General features: G+C 36.4%; 1 protein-coding gene across 1 annotated transcript in view; it reads right to left on the reverse strand.

The window, feature by feature from the left end:
- Positions 1 to 3,033: 3,033 nt before the first annotated feature.
- The window catches only part of plcl1 (phospholipase C like 1), a 90,976-nt gene continuing 77,255 nt past the window's right edge, over positions 3,034 to 16,754 (reverse strand). Inside the window, exons 4-8 of the mRNA XM_056242137.1 lie at positions 12,120 to 12,482; positions 9,079 to 9,282; positions 7,614 to 7,689; positions 5,970 to 6,079; positions 3,034 to 4,762 (exon numbers count right to left, since the gene is read on the reverse strand). Of these exons, the coding sequence (XP_056098112.1) occupies positions 4,604 to 4,762; positions 5,970 to 6,079; positions 7,614 to 7,689; positions 9,079 to 9,282; positions 12,120 to 12,482 (912 nt within the window). The 3' untranslated portion in view covers positions 3,034 to 4,603. The remainder of the gene's footprint in view (positions 4,763 to 5,969; positions 6,080 to 7,613; positions 7,690 to 9,078; positions 9,283 to 12,119; positions 12,483 to 16,754) is intronic.

Consider the following 16,754-nt stretch of genomic DNA (forward strand, 5'->3'; position numbering starts at 1 on the left):
CATTCAGCGTTACTTAAACTTTTCGAGGTTTAAATTAACTGTGCTACTGTACATCAATATAAACTACACCTCTCAAAAATAGTTAGCAACATTATAAAGCACAAATAAACTTCTCTGTAGATCTAAGGTTCATGGTAAACATCTAAAATCAGTGTTTCCCAACCCTTTTCCTGGAGGCACACCAACAGTAAACATTTTAGATGTCTCTCTTATCTGACCAATCAATTTAAGACATAGCCTACTAGGTTGGTCTAAAAATGCTGTTCTCAAAAATAAAAAGTCACTTTTGACCTCACTTTGGGCATTATAGAACCTCGGAGTGTGTGTTTTTTGAAGAAGGTCTTCGTGGCAGCACTCTTGACTCTCATTGCCTCAGGCGGAAACGGAGGGAAGATCTGCGCATGCTCTTGACACAAACCAAAAACAGACAGATGTTTGCTGCATTAGAGGCTGTCAGCATGTCATTTCACCTGTCCGCTTAGCACAATGTCACATCTTCTTACATCTGCTCCTGTGGGACGTGTGTCTATAAAACTTAGTGCCATGTGTAACGGCAAACTCCGCAGCCGGGCTTTATTCTCACTGTGCGGGTCGAAATCGAACCATGTGGGTTTTATGACAGCTTAAATGAAAAAGTGATCATGACAAAAACAAACAAATGAATGAAAAAAGTCACTGAACGCATAAACTATTAAAAAAAAAACAGAAAAGAAAACAGAAATATATATATTTTTAATTTATAGATCCCCCCCATTAAATTATAATTTTAAATCAGTTTTTTGCTTTCAGCCTTTTTAAATGAGCAGCCTACCAGAGAGTGATGTGGATTTTCATTTCGCACCATTATTCTGTGTCACTGTCTCCACCAAGAGGCAATTCTGCTAACAACAGGATACAGCATAAGACAAAATGTGCTTACCAGTTGATAGCAGCCAGCCTATATGAGAAATCAGATTTAGATTAATAACTATAATTAAAACAATAATAATGCATTCAGGCAAAACTAGACAGCTCGTTTATTTTAATCTTAGTTCATTCATCATAATTGCAAAGGTAAAAAATTAAGTAGCTAAAATGAAGTAGTTAAAATATACTTAATTAAAAGTCCAATATCAAATTAAAAAAGTAAAAGTGAAACAAAAAAAAAATGCATTTCTACTTAATTATATAAAAGCAAATGTAAGCTTTAATTATTAGGTACCTTTTGAGTGATGAAATCCAGAAATAGGTTTGATGCACAGGAACCATATATTGTAATTGTTTTACATTTGTTTCTTATAGACTGAACGTTAACCATCACACTACTCAAATAAGTAGTCCATTTCAGTTATGGATATTATTGCCAATTAGCCTATTAAAAAAGCACAAGGCTTTAGGTCAAATACAGTGTTGTGGTGACTGATGATACATTTGACAATAATGGAGGTCAATACACTTTACTCTGAAATAGATTTAATAAATATAAATGTTAAATTTGTGGCAGCGTAACTTAATTGACATGTTTTCTTTTTCAGCAAGATGAACAAAAAATGAAATATTTACCTGAGGTATATATAATTTGTTCTTGGAAGATCTAAATTCAATTGCAAGGATTTAAAATAAAGACTAGTGTGTGCAAGTATTGAAATTCACAAGTAGCTTGAATATAGTACAATTTCTGAAGTACTTCAAATCCCTGTATAGATGCTATACTGCAATTAGGTCAAAATAAGCCTCTGGCACACATCTGAAATAGTTTTAATAAATAATCACAATAGGTTTTAACTCCTGTAATAGCAAGGCCTAAGAAACCTCTGATTTTAAAGACTGGAAACAACTCCACCTGCTGGCTAGTCCTGATATTTTTTGCATGGTCATTATTGATAGATGTAGCTACCGTTTCCCTACTAAATAATGTTAAGTGGTCCGGATAGGCATCCCAAACACAAGTCATTAAATGACTAAAGAGCTCCAGGAGTACTGATAAGACAAAACAGTTACGGGTAACAGAAAAGACAGCAGTCAGTAAAAGATAGCTTTATTTAGTCTGGGGCACATCTGTGTTACATCAGCTTGTTAATGTTATAAAATACAAACCATCATTTCAAAATAAAAGCAACGTTGCTTTGAAGTTTACTTTGTTTAATGCACACTTGTCACCTTTAATAAATACTCTCCATTTATACAAGGACAATAACTGCTAACAAGAATGTGACAAAACAATATTTTAAACAATATATTTCATTGTTAAGAGTCAGAGGAAATGCAGTCACAACAAACGCATGGTAACCACACACGGAAAAAAGCAGAAACAGGAAATTAAGACAGCTGGATTAATGCTCCTCATTAGACTAGTCATTATGTTTAACGTCAAACAGCAGAGTAACATTGCACCGTCTGAGATGTTAACCACTACCTAATACTGCAGGAATCATAGACCGGTCCAAATGGATTGCTCTGTTTAGTTTAAAGTGCACCTGAATGGGGTTCGTTTTGCTTGTCATGGACTCTTACGGACTTACCACATATCTGATTGGTCTTGAAGCGCCATCTAAACTGGAACGGAAAGCTAATACTGTAAATGGGTATTCATTATTTAGATTTTGGCCCACAGGTGCACATATCCTCAGGGTGCAGGTCCAAGGGCCGGAGGAACAAGGGTTACGTGTTACAAAAGCACACGCGCATTGACATTATAAAGGGGAAAACTATGTTTGAAGCTTAAAGATATTACTATCTACAATTCTCTTATACAATTCACAAAATGTTTTTGTTCACTCTTCAGCAAACAATTTGTTTTTTAAGGAACACTTTAGGAGTCAGTACACATTCAGTTCAGACATGTACACGAACAAACAGTCACAGGACATGCGTGGAACGCTCACCCCTCAGTCAGAAAGAGAGAACAGGAAGAGAACAAGGGCATGGATAAAGGGAGAGAAAATTAAATACATAAAAGTAGTAGAGAAGAGTACAAAGTAAGGTGAGTAAAAGACTTGTGGAAACACAAAACAGGACAACAGGAAGTCTGCTTGTGTGGAAAAGTTATGCCTTGGTCAAATCTTTATCGATTTCCACACACATTCACTGTTGCTCATTTGGTCTTCTAAAATAAAATGTTTGACATCAACCAACAGTCAGGTTTTCGTTTAGAAACCACCGCCCGAATCGATCGGGCACCAGATTGGTCACATTCAGAACATGTGCCACTGAAACGTCTCATACACATTTACATTAGCACCCTTGCACACATACATTCACATACGCACGCAACGTACGGACACTTCTACCATAAGAAAAATAATATATATCGTTTTTTTTTATATATCTCACATATCTAATTTCTGTTATTCTGTTAATATACGGAAATACAATTTTAAAACCTAGTCTATTGTAAGTGTCTGATGGCAGTGGACAAAATCCTGCTAACGTTTTCCTTGTCTATCACACAACACTGTAAAATGTTACACAATGAAAGTTGTAAAGCAGTTTATACTTTAGATTTTTTTTTTAGTCCTCTCAGTGCTTAAAGCAGTTTATAATATTTTTTTAGGTTTTAAATCAAACATCCTGAAGTAATCCTCCATGTTTAGTAGCATTTTTAACTTCGTTATGACAAAAAAAGAAAAACCCTGCCAGTGGACTCAGTTTGTCTTTGTCCTTCTTCATTCATTCAAGCCAAGGAATGTACGTTGTGATAAATAAAGTCACTTTTGACACAAAATGTACAGTTATTCACTGATTTGTTACAAACATTGTTCCAATCCCAGGTGCTGAGCTCTGTACGGATTACAGGGAAATGTGGTGTAATCGGTACAGGTCGTCCCATTGAGCAACCGGCTCAGTTAACACTGTTAGGGAGCAATGAGCAGTGTTTTAACAAAGCCTTCTTGAGTTCATTCTGCATTGTTAATAAGTTGAAAACGATCCGTGTCACTGGTGAAGATGGAAGATGAGGATATGGTTCCCTCCAACGGAGAGGCACCAGATACATCCCATCCATGCTGGGCTGGATCGGGCTTATTCTTAGGGGCAGAAACAGTGCAGTCCTGCTGGTGGACGTCACCTGTCAATCAGTTTGAGTGACAACACAGAGGGAGATAAAGCCCTGGAGGTGATGCAGACCGACCCTCGGTAGACCCTCCAAAAATGACTTCTGAGATGTGTTTGTGCTAACCTGAGTAAACAAACCTCACACTTTGGTGGTTAAGTCATGAACTAGGGGAACCACTAAGGTTTAGGTTTATACATCTTTCTAAAATGCTCGAAAGAATGTTTCTCTATTTTTAGCCTGTGAACTACGAATTCAACACTAAAGTCCTCTTAAATATTGCAGGAACGATATTCATTCCATCGAAATCTATGTTTTTGACATTTTATATCACTGAGGAATTCGCTTTGATTCCTCTTACGTCCTTCATTCAGTAGGTCTTGATAAGAACATTCCTCATTTTGTCCTCAAATAACTTCTGGTCAATGCTGTGCTAAAAACAAGCACCCATTGCAATAAAGGACAAATGTCTCTACTTGCATCTTCCCACCTATATATCTGTCTGTCTAACATTCAACCATTCATTCACCTACGAATAAATGCTCTTCCAATCCCTCTGCGTGTCTTTGAGGCTCAGATGCGACCGTTGCCATGGCTACTGCCGCGTCTGCCATGAGGGGTGTACTGACCATCAGAGGTCAAGATCAGACCGGATGCCTCACAGGCCAACGCCAGCTGCCTCAACGTATCCAAAGCATCCATCTTAGCACTGCGCAGGAGGTCACACTGACCCTAAAAAAGAGAGAGACGGATTATATGAACCAGGTTTGTTATAAAGTTATACAATAGTTAGTTCTGGTGCATGAATCTGATTTGTTGTTACAGACAGTCTAATTTATTCAGGAAACAAGTGACTGTTTTTATGAGTTGAGTTACTGATTCATTCACTACACTGATTTGTTCAACAACACTGATTCATTCAGGAATGAAAAAATGATGTTTGGCTCAGAGGTGCGCGACTTTTGGTTGTTGAAATTGGCTTCACTTGGCAATATTTTTGATTGGCAAAGGAATAATAGTCACTGATTGACAATATTTTGTCTAAAATGTGAGTTACTTAATTTAAACTTTTTGTTTAATGAACTGTTGTATAAAGCAAAACACTTGCAAACGAAAACAATTATCCACATCACCTTAAACATGTTTACAACATTAATAACTAGGCTCTTTTTTTCCATGAGGAGACAAGAGAAGCAGCATCACTGAAGTATGAAGAAGTTAAAAAATTGAAAGTTGGCATGAAATGGAAATTAATCCTAACTATTTCTTCTAATATGCATGTTAGAGATCTTATTGTGAATTATTTATCCATGAAAATGTTTAATTTTATTTTAGACCTCATACGTTTTAATCAATCGATCTGAAGCGAACCAATCCCGCCTCAGATTTTTAATTTTACGATAATCTGTTAGACTCGTATGTACGTAACAATATGGAAGAAAACTAAGATTTTTAGAACAAGACCTCAGGAAAAAAAAACTGAAAGTATGTCCCCTTTAAAGGACATGGAAAATGTATTGACTAAAGCTCTAAAAAGACAGCAATAATTAATAATAGCTAAACAAAAAGACTTTGAAGAGACTTGTTTTTAATAAATAGTATGTTCACATACAAAATAACCATTATGGTATTGTTTATAGTCCCAAGTGCGAGGCAAATGTTGTTGCATAATCTTTTAAGCCATAAACATCAAATGGAATTGGAACATGAATTTACATTTAACTAAAAGTCCCCAAAACCCCGAGAGAGGATTTTTGCCTTCTCATTTTGAAAGTCCGCCACACACACTGTATTTTATAAGGTCAAACAACTTACATTTGGGAGATAGAATTTCAAAACAACAAAAGCCCTTCTCCCTTTCATCTAAAAGCAGAGCGAAAACATCATCCAAAAATTCAAGGCTATTTGAGGGAGAGAAGGAAAAGCTCAGGGAATTTACCTTCAGGACAGTGATGTTCCAAGTGAAACTTTCCACAGCTTTACTCTGTTTACGGCCTTTCAGATTTTCCTTTTCTCCTAACCTGGGCAGGTCTTCATGAAGCACCATTCCTGAGAGGACATAGAAAACAAACACATATGTATCATTTTATCTTTTTTGTTCTGGTTTGAGATTTTCAAAATGCCATTTATGGTGTGAACATGCTTCTGCAGGAACCGAGCTGCCAAATAATGAATGCTATGTAGTGTGTATTCATTTATCCTCTGGTTAGGCAATATAGTGTTTCCCTGGATGAATTTGGCATGGTTTCTGTCAGTTGCCCTTTCACTTCTAATCTGCTGTGTTGTCTGTACTCACTCTCCCTCATTTCATCCATATACCCCCATAAGGACATGAAAACACAGTATTTTGACCTAAGTGCCTCAGATGTGTGTAATTGGGGGTAAATAATATGTGTGTGAGAGATAATGAGGCTAGGAACAGAGAGAGGATATTCTTGTCCTTGCAGAAACCGTTTAAACTAAAGTCCCAATAACTGTATAACTACAGGTAGAAACAATAATAAGTGTTCATATAATTTAATCTAATCGGCTAATCTGAAACTGTAACTTGTCAAATTATCAGAATTTTAAGTAGTTCAACTATAATCAAGATACTATTTTGAAAATGCAGTTACTGTAGCTACAGTCCAAGCTAATAAAAAAAACAGTAACTAAACACATGCTAATTTAGAGCCAATTTTCTAATAAAAAGGTTATTATTATATTTAATATGATTATAATTTACTTAGAGTTGTTATTTTTTTAGCCCAAAAACATTAAGGCCAAGGGTTTTGAAATTAATGAATGTCAATTAGGATAACAGATTAGATTACACTTGAATAGTACTTAATTTAGATGAATTAAACTGAATTAAACATTTTAAAATGTATAATGCGTCCCAGTTTATAAAACTGGGTTGCAACCATAGTGATCAAAAGCAACACTTAAATAAAAAGTAAATATTTAAATTGTGATTTGTTTATTTACATGATACCGGCAGAATAAAAAGAGTCACTCAAACGAATCAGACTTCTTAAAGTTACATTCTTTAAATACTGCGTCGACTAACTTGGTTATAAAGCTGCGTGCCCAATACAATATCACATAATGGTGTTGTGGTTAGTCATGCTACAAAAACAAACGTGCTTTGGAAAAAAGCTTGTGGCTTTGTTACTGCAAAAGCTACACTATTTTAAAAATAGTACTGTCGCACAGGGCCATCACTAGTGAGGTGAAAGGTGGTGTGACAATACTTGTGGCCACCAGCAAGGAGAGTGCTAGAACCCAAGCAATGCTCTTACACTAAGAAAATGTAGTTAATAGCATCACTAGTTAGTAACTCATCAACACTGGGCACTGTGTGGATTTTGTGAAAAATATACCTTTCAAAAAAACACTTTGTGTATGGTATTTTGAGGATAAAAGCTAATGGCAGGGGACTGTGAGTGTTGTAGATAACAGGATCTACTTTGAATGCAAATTTGAGAAATCTGTGAGAAACGCTGAGAAACGCATCCTCTGGGGCCTAACTGACATGCTGTGGAAAGAAAAGACAAAAATGATTCATCTTCCTCTCATCTTCTCCCCCCACACCTCGACTCACCTTCCTTTTGCACTTGTGCAATTCTCTCCTGCACTCCATCTGCGTTTTCAATCAGCTGTTTGTTAGCAGAGACCATCTGAGGGGATGCAGAGAGGAACTAAATGATGATATGTTCATATATTTCAGTAAGAGTTTTTAAAAAGTAATAAATAAATTAAAACTGTCAATACTTTAATTCTGCAAGGATGCACTAAATCGATCAAAAGTGACAGTGAAGACATTTACATTGTTACAAATGATTTCCATTCCTATAAATGCTGTTCTTTTGCACTTTCTATTTATCAAAGAATACTGAGAAAAAAAAAAAAACTATCACTGTTTCCACAACAATTAAGCAGCACAACTGTTTTCAACATTGATAATAATCAGAAATCCTTCTTAAAGGACAAAATTAGCACATTAGACTGATTTCTGAAGAAGGATCATGTGACACTGATGACTGGCAAAATTTGCTGCTGAAAAATTAGCTTTGCCATCACAGGAATAAATTACATTTTAAAATATATTCAAATAGAAAACAGTTGTAATAATATTTCACATTTTTAATGTTTTTATTGTATTTCCGATCAAATACATGCAGCCTTGATCGGCATCCTTGAGACTTCTTCAAAAACATTTAACAAAAATGTATCGACCCCAAATTACTAAACGATAAAACATAAGAGTTTATGAATATGGCTAACAGTATATGGACCCAAAGGACAAATTTTCTCCAAAAATTCTTCCCAGACTTATCTGTGCTTTAAAATTATACCTTAATTTTATAGCTCTGTACTCTTATTGTATGATAACTATTGTATAATTCTTTAGACAAAGCTGATGCTCAATCATAACACACATCTGAGAACTCCATCATGAACTATGTAAAAGTAATCTTTAAGCTATAAAACTCTTCTGAGAAGACCCTTGCTGCCCTCTCCCACAGTTAAGATATTTATAAAATGTAGCCCTGCCAGTCAGTGCTGCCTGACTCTCCCGGTCTCAAAAACACAACAGGACCCAGAGTCAACCCACAGGGAGAGACAGAGAAACAGTGAACCTACGAAAGGAGAGGAGGAGGATGGTGACGAAAGCCTCAAATGTCTTACTCACTCCAATGTGCCTGTTCTTACACCAACACATTTATATGTGGGATGGGTAAAAAGACAAATGCCATTGTAATGGCAGGTAATGCAGAGAGGAGGATAGCTGATATATTAAGATATTAATATTAGACACCGATATGATACTGTTCATATTTACAGCAGTAAAATACCATGTTTTAAATATTGCTTTGTCAGCAAAAAAAGAGAGGTCTCTCCATCCTAAGTTTTATCAGCACATTAGTAATAACTGAGGAATTTAGCATAAGCATAAAGTTGGCCTATTATAGTCTATTAAATGGAACCACCATTACAGCCGCAAAAAAAACGCATGGCAATGACGCGTGACATTAAAACGGCCTAGATAAATGTGTGTCTCTTACCGTGTCATAACCATTTAACAGTTTACGAGTGGCATCAGTCAAGTTGCCCACAGGTTCCAGGCATGGGTAACCTTCCTTCAGAGTGAGTGTGGCCCCTGGGGGCCCGTCTGGAGTCTGCAACCTCGTGGCCAAGCTCTGGATGCACTGCTTCGGTGTGGCCATCGGGGGGAGCCCACACTGCTCTTTAAAAGCCACTGTAACGCTCTGAAGAAAGAGAAAACACACTTGGTTACCACACATATTTCAGTAAGCCCAAGTGAAAGAGATAAAGACAAGTAACATGACAAAAAGAATTGGCATGTTAATAAACAGGAAATAAATCTGAAATGTTCTAACTTGTTTTGGGGTTGGAAAGATTTTTGAAAAGTTTTTGAAAGTCTCTTATTTGATTAAAAAAAAATATTTGATCAATAATATAATGTCCATACTGAATATAAGTATTAATTACTTTAAAAAAAAAAATCTTACAGACCCCAAACTTTTGAAGGGCAGCATACACTCAAAGTATATGATCGCAAGATACAGTATATGAGAGAAAACAAGAGTCACTGAAAACTGGTGACATTTATATTATTTTAAAAAAGCTATAGAAACTGAATGTTATGCAGAGCTACTTTCATGAGGCGAAATCAAAATAATGAACTGCTTTCCTTTATACAGACAGATAAACATGCGCAATGTAACTGTTTTCTGTGTCTGCATGACTGTCAAAGGCCTCAGCTTTGAGTTTAATTGCATTTCAGCTTTTGATCATACATTTCCCTTCATTACGGTGTGGCGAGTAGAGAGCCTGTTTCTATTTTCCACCTGACAGGATCACACACCCACAACTGTGATTACCAAAGCTATTTGGAGATGTATGTTTGTTCAGGGGAATTAATGCGGGTGATCAGTCTGTATATCGGTGTGTATTTGTATGAGTCCATAGGGTGTGAGTAAAGTGGACATTGTTGTGGCTCAGCAATAATAGCAGATGGAAAAAATACAGGCATGGAAGGACAAAGAGGGGCCAGTGTGTATGTACAGTGGCCCCATAAAGTATTTGGAGACTGAAAAATTATGAATGTCATTGCATTAGATAAGAAATATCAAACAAAGTGACATAACATGTACATATTTTGGGCTAAATAAATATTACAAAAATGTAACAAAAAAGTCTGATATGTTTTAAAGGGTTAGTTCACCCCAAAATGAAAATTCTGTCAGTAATTACTCACCCTCATGCTGTTCCAACCCCGTAAGACTTTCGTTCATCTTCGGAACACAAATTAAGATATTTTTGATTAGATCTGAGAGCTGGATCACTCCTCCATAGGCTTCTTAAGGGATCGAAACTGGCCGGCCCAAAAAGTTATGAAAGACATCGTTAAAATAGTCCGAGTGACTACAGTGGCTCAACCATAAGTTTATCAAGCGACGAGAATACTTTTTGTGTGCAAAAAACAATAAATAACGACTTTATTCAACTATTATACTGACAGAATTTTCATTTTGGGGTGAACTATCCCTTTAAATGGCAAGGCAAGAGATGCATGGTGTGTGAGGTAACAGATTCATAAAATCTAATAAAAATGGCCTTGGGACCAGATGGTTAACAGTAATTTCAAAGATAACAAAAGCAATGGTTTAAATAGTTTTGGGGGTCACTGTCTGGTTGTGTGTGTGTGTGTGTATCTCTGGGATCAGCAGGTTTTTGTGAACACAGTAATTATGAACATGGAGTAACTCCTCTCCCTCAACACACAACACACTGCGGTGGCATCTGATCCCATCCTGTCACCTGACCCCCCCACTGATACTCTACCCTCCATGCTTCCTCCCCTTACCATCACCCACAAATCATACCTTGACTTCGCAGAGTCTAGGCCAGCAAAACTGTTGTTTTTTGCTTGGTTTTATTTCTATGGCTTGCTTGAGAACTCAGATTAACGCATCAAGATGCTAGAAATGTGTGAGTGAGCGTGTTGATTACTCAGTTAAGACAACCCCAGAAATAAACCAAGTAAGTAAACCGAGCTTTGCTTTCACAATGGATGGCCAAACTCCAGTGTGGAGGTGTGGTGGTGTCTGGTTTTTACATGTTCAGAGATCTAAATGAGGCCGGAAATTCATGTCAGCTGTACCGGCCGATTATTAAATAAAAGCATCAGAATCTGTCAGTGACTCTGCATCAAAGGTTTGCAACAAGTACAGAGGTCAAAATCTTCAGGTGAGAGAATTTAGAATGTGGAACCTATTACTTTTGAGCCAAGCAAATGTTTAATAAAAAGAAAACGATTACAATAATCCAACTAATGTCTCACTTTAATATATGTTTTCAGTGTCTGACATGGCCATGTTATTAGTGAACGACTCGAGACATATTTACTCAAACAAGACCAATTATGTGCACGATCCACTGATAGCACTGACAAAAAGCAACTTAATTGTTTTGCTCACCATTTCCAAACCATTACATTCAGAAAGTTTTGACTGGGAAAGTCATCTGTCAATCTGGGCGGACCAGTGCTACCCTGACCCTAATGTGGCCTTTAGTAAACACATTACTAAAAAAAATGTAAGCTGCCCTCGTACAGCATTATAGAAAGAACGTGAAATATTCTGGAATATGAAATTGAATATTGAAATATTTAGAAATAAAATAAAATATTTGAAAATGATCCATCATAGATGTAAATTAAAGCCTAAATTTAAACCTGGTCATCATATAAAGCAATCATGTGTCTTCACAAGACTTGGATTAAATGGCCCAATTCAGATGGATTTGTTTTACAACCTTTTTTGGCCTTTGGATCGATTTGTGTTATAGGTTTGGAAAGACATGAGAGAGAGAAAATTATGTCAGAATCCCTTTAACCAGCAGGATTTCCATGGCAAAACTATGCAGGCTGACCAACACCACACCACACTAATCAACATAAACCAACCTGAACTAGAATGGAAATTGTAACCTGGTCTTTTCAGCAGGGTGTGGCTGCCAAGTATTGAAGAAGTTCAATTGCTAGTATTACTGTTGTCTGAACACGCACCACCTCCCTTACCAGCGCATCCTCTCGCAGGTCTGTAGCTTCTCGCAGAGGTCCGCCGGCTGGGCGGAAAGTGTCATCCAGCACTTTGATGCCCGTGTTACGCAGGGTGACATACTCTCGCCCACGCCGCACTCCTCTCCTGACGGACAGACCCCGTCTCTGGGCCTTTCCCCCACCTCTGCGGTTAGTGATGGCGACGTGTACAAACAAGCTGGCATGGAGCAAAGGGTCTCCAGCGAGGCCTAGAAGGGGCACATTGCGGTAACCAGGCTGTAGACACTCAAAGGCGATGGTGTACTGGCCAATGAAGTCATCGCCTATATAATCATCATCCAAAACGACGAAACGCAGCAGGGCTAGTTCAGGCATGTTCACCTGAAAAGAGAAAACAGTGTGTGTATTATTCAGCCTCTTCAGGTGTGCAACATTTTTAAGAACTAAAATGTCTACAGATGCAGCTGTGACGAGAAAGACATATCTAGGATATGTAAACAGACACTTAACACATGACCAGTCCCTTTAAAATATGAAGCATGCAAAATTTAGTGCAGACCACTGAGCCAAATGTGTAACTTCAACACCGCAGAATATGGTAGTTAAAAGATCATTTGCATGAAGCGCATTTCCAAAGTCTCATCTATTTAAATATGGAAATATTTAGCATGCACACACAACATCACCTGGGTATCTGGCTATGTAGGACAAACACGCATACATAAGCAAGGACACAATTAAACAAAACCATACATCTTGCATAGCATGAATAACTGAGTGACTGTTACAGGTCGAAACAAAGTACAAAAATGATTGTGTAACTATTGGTTTGTATAAGCATACTCGCAGGTAAAGGACACATTGAGAATAACGGGAAGTCTGCATTTCATTGCTTCCTTTGTGTCAGAAAAATGGCACCTGAAAGTAATATCACTCAAATTACTAATTCGAACATATCCAAAAGTAAACATTGTTATCGAGGTTTGAGTGGGATGACCAAATGTCCACACAAAATTTTTTGAGCTTGTATGGACTTTTTTTGGGGGGGGGGGGGGTACGTGTGTGTGTGTGTGTGTGTGTGTGTGTGTGTGTGTGTGTGTGTGTGTCATGTATACCCTACGTTATGGTGACGAAGTTGGCAATATCCAAAATCCTTGTGATGACATTAGTAAGTGAACACACAAATCAAATGAGACACAAAAGAGTTATGTCACACTGAAAATGCATATTCATACTAAGGAAAGAAGTGTTGTCAGACATGTACCATGGTAATACCATGTTAAAACAATGGTAGCATGTTACACATATTACATAACAAAAGAGACATTATCAGCCAGCTCTTTATATTAATATTCATACTAAGGAAAGAAAAAAAAGAGAGAGAAATCTGGCAGGAAAACACAAACAACAAAGATAAAATGCCTGAGCTGGCAGAAGACACCCACACAGATTCCTGGACAACTCTAAACAAGAGAAAATAGTTAAAGACAGGTGAGCAACATCTCAAAGAACCTACATTGATAGAAATTATTTTGTGGTGAAGTAAATACTACAGAAAAAAACTATGTAATTTATACATGAAAAAGTAAGTTCAGGCAAGAATTTAAAAAAACTAAGTAAATTATATATTAGTACTCAATTCAAGCGTGTAGAAATTAAAGCGTAAATATCAACGTTATAAAATTACTCAACTTTTCTGATACTGTGTTCCCATCATGCACTGGGCCTTGAATAATTAATGAGGTTGATTTCTTCACTGTTTTCCAGCTGTATTTACACTGTTTTATCATTGCTTTTGTTGATAGGATTAGTATCTTGCCATTTTGTGACATTTGGAGTTCATTTTCTACTCAAAATGAGACATTCAAACACAAAAACGATCCATCAAATGTTACCATCATTGTGTATTGTCTACTAAGTATTGAGATCTCTGCGTTCACATACTGAGTAGTTTCTGAAATGTATTCGGTGTCTCACACCATATCTATTGTATTATTAACTTAGATGTTTCTAAGTAAACTTTGGCATATACTTTAAAAATGTGGTTTAATTCAATGTTATATTGTTTGAGTGAAATGTATTGCAAAGGAAACTTCAACTAAATAGTTATTACTACTCAACCTTTTACTAGCCAAGATAAAATTACTTATTTTCTTTGTTAATTTTACTTAAGTAGAGTTTACTTAATTCAATATGTGAAATATACTTAAAAAATATGCGTGCAAAAACTTGCTAAAGAAAAATTAAGTAAATTTTACTTAGTTTGTTTCAGTGTACTTCACGCTTCAGAAATCCTATACATTTGTATTCATGGACGCACAAATTTCATGAACTCCACAGACAAAACTGTACCATGATATTACCATGTTTTCAGACATGTAGGCTACCATGGTAATACCATGTTAAAACAATGGTAGCATGTTACACATATTACATAACAAAAGAGACATTATCAGCCAGCTCTTTATATTAAGTTATATAAGTATATCCAACTTTATCCGCATACATACAGTATATTCAAAAAAAGTGATGTATAGCAAATCTCAATTGCTTGGATTTGGATTGTGAACTATATTATCACCCAGCTATAATCTATTAAATGTGACTATAAGGCATGATAATAAAATATTATAAACCTTACGAAAATCATGAAAGCTGCTTTGAGACGATTCGTATTGAGAAAAACTCTATACAAATAAATTTGACTTTACTTGACAGTGAGACTGGCATCCTTAGAGGCACAGAGCTCTCAGTGACTTATGCGTTTAGTGGAAAAGGCCACAGGAAGAGATGCAAAAGCATTCTAGATCCCACCAGAGGATGCACATTTGCTCCTGTGTGTGTGTGTGTGTGTGTGTGTGTGTGTGTGTGTGTGTGTGTGTGTGTGTGTGTGTGTGTGTGTTTGTTTATGTCCATTTTGGGTACATTCACCAGGATACACACCAGTAAACTGAGGACCACCTCAAAAATTGAGGACATTTTGTATGTCCTCATTTGTTTGACTATATAATGGCATTCAGCATACTCTAAAATGGTGTCCAGACTTAAAATCTCACTTGTCCCAAAAAATCAGTTTTAAGTGATTTGTGTATGTGAAGTGTGTATGCCCCCCCACTAAAGTGTGTATAACACAGCGCCCTCTAGGAGTACTGCACTTCCGGAAAAGATACACACTTCGGGGATTCTGACCAATCAGAGCGCAGGAAGCCACTATGAGAGCGGGACTTAATGATCTGACCAATCTGAGGCCATCACGTCATCAACAAAAATGGCGGAGCGGAGGCGACATCATTATTATGAATGAATTGACAGATAATCCACATTCAATAATAGATAAATTCGCAATAATTATTATTTAAATAAAAATAGACTAATTTACCCTGAGCAGCAGGAGCTCTCACGATGTATATGTGCATGTTATTAAACTTTAATCCTCGCAGTTTTGCTCTCGCATCGGAGTCTGCTCTGTGTAACGTTATGTGTGTGTGAAGATCGCGCTGCTGCGCGTCACCGAGACTATACAGCTGTACAGTAACTTACATAGGAGTTTATTAATCATGTAGGAACGAGTTTGAAGCGGGGAAGAGACAGAGACATTACGTCATGTGAATTTACAAAGTACATATTTTCTTCCAAAAGCGGAGGAACAGCTGTTTAAATCTGTCAATATGGATGTGATGATTTATTCATCCAAGTTTGTTTAATAAAAACACACAAGCCACCAAAAGATGTGAAAACATGCTAAATCGCTTGCTTTTATGAGTGATTTTATTTGTTTGAAGTGTTTTCTCCTACTTTGCGTTCTGCCGTTTCCTCTCATAATATCAGTGATTTCCCTGAGCGGCCACCGCCCCTCCCCCACCCCCCGCACGAGCAGGACTCCGTTACCAGTTACCACAGCAACACATTCACTACAGCAAACAAGCTAACTTTTTTCTTTATATATTATATTATATTATATTATATTATATTATATTATATTATATTATATTATATTATATTATATTATATTATATTATATTATATTGAGGAGAGCAGTTACAGCAAACATTATTCTTATTATATTATATTGCATTGTATTATTTTATATTATATAAAGAGGAGAGCAGTTACAGCAAACATTCTCTTTGTAGTATATATTATATTATTTTATATTATATTATATAGAGGAGAGCAGCTGCATGCAACATTCTCATATTATATTATTATATTAATTAAATGTTTACACTAATTACATACGTTTTTTTAAGGCGCTTTGGTGCATTTCTCAAATCACAACTAAAATTCTTGTTCAACCTCCACATCATCTAGTCACTTGTGCACATCATGAAAGCAGTTTATCATTCTTTTGAACAAATTGCAAATGCTTTGGTACATTCATGCAATAAATGTAAGTGTCTGCTGTTTCTTACATTATCAATTGCTTATGTCATGTTGATCAAAATGTATTATACTGGTTCTCTGTTGAATAGTCTTACCCCTCAAAACATATAGGCATTAAATTACTAGTTGTCATAAACTGTCAAACATATTTTCTATACAATTCTATTATACTTTTTTTGTCCTGAATTGCAGATGTGAATTTTGAATTTCACTAATGAAGGGGAATGTAAAGCATTAGATCAATCAATGATCACCAGTTCTCTATAATCG

The sequence above is a fragment of the Rhinichthys klamathensis genome, unplaced genomic scaffold (assembly GCF_029890125.1).
Source record: "Rhinichthys klamathensis goyatoka isolate OS25496 unplaced genomic scaffold, OSU_Roscu_1.1 h1tg000700l_1, whole genome shotgun sequence".
NCBI lineage: Eukaryota > Metazoa > Chordata > Actinopteri > Cypriniformes > Leuciscidae > Rhinichthys > Rhinichthys klamathensis.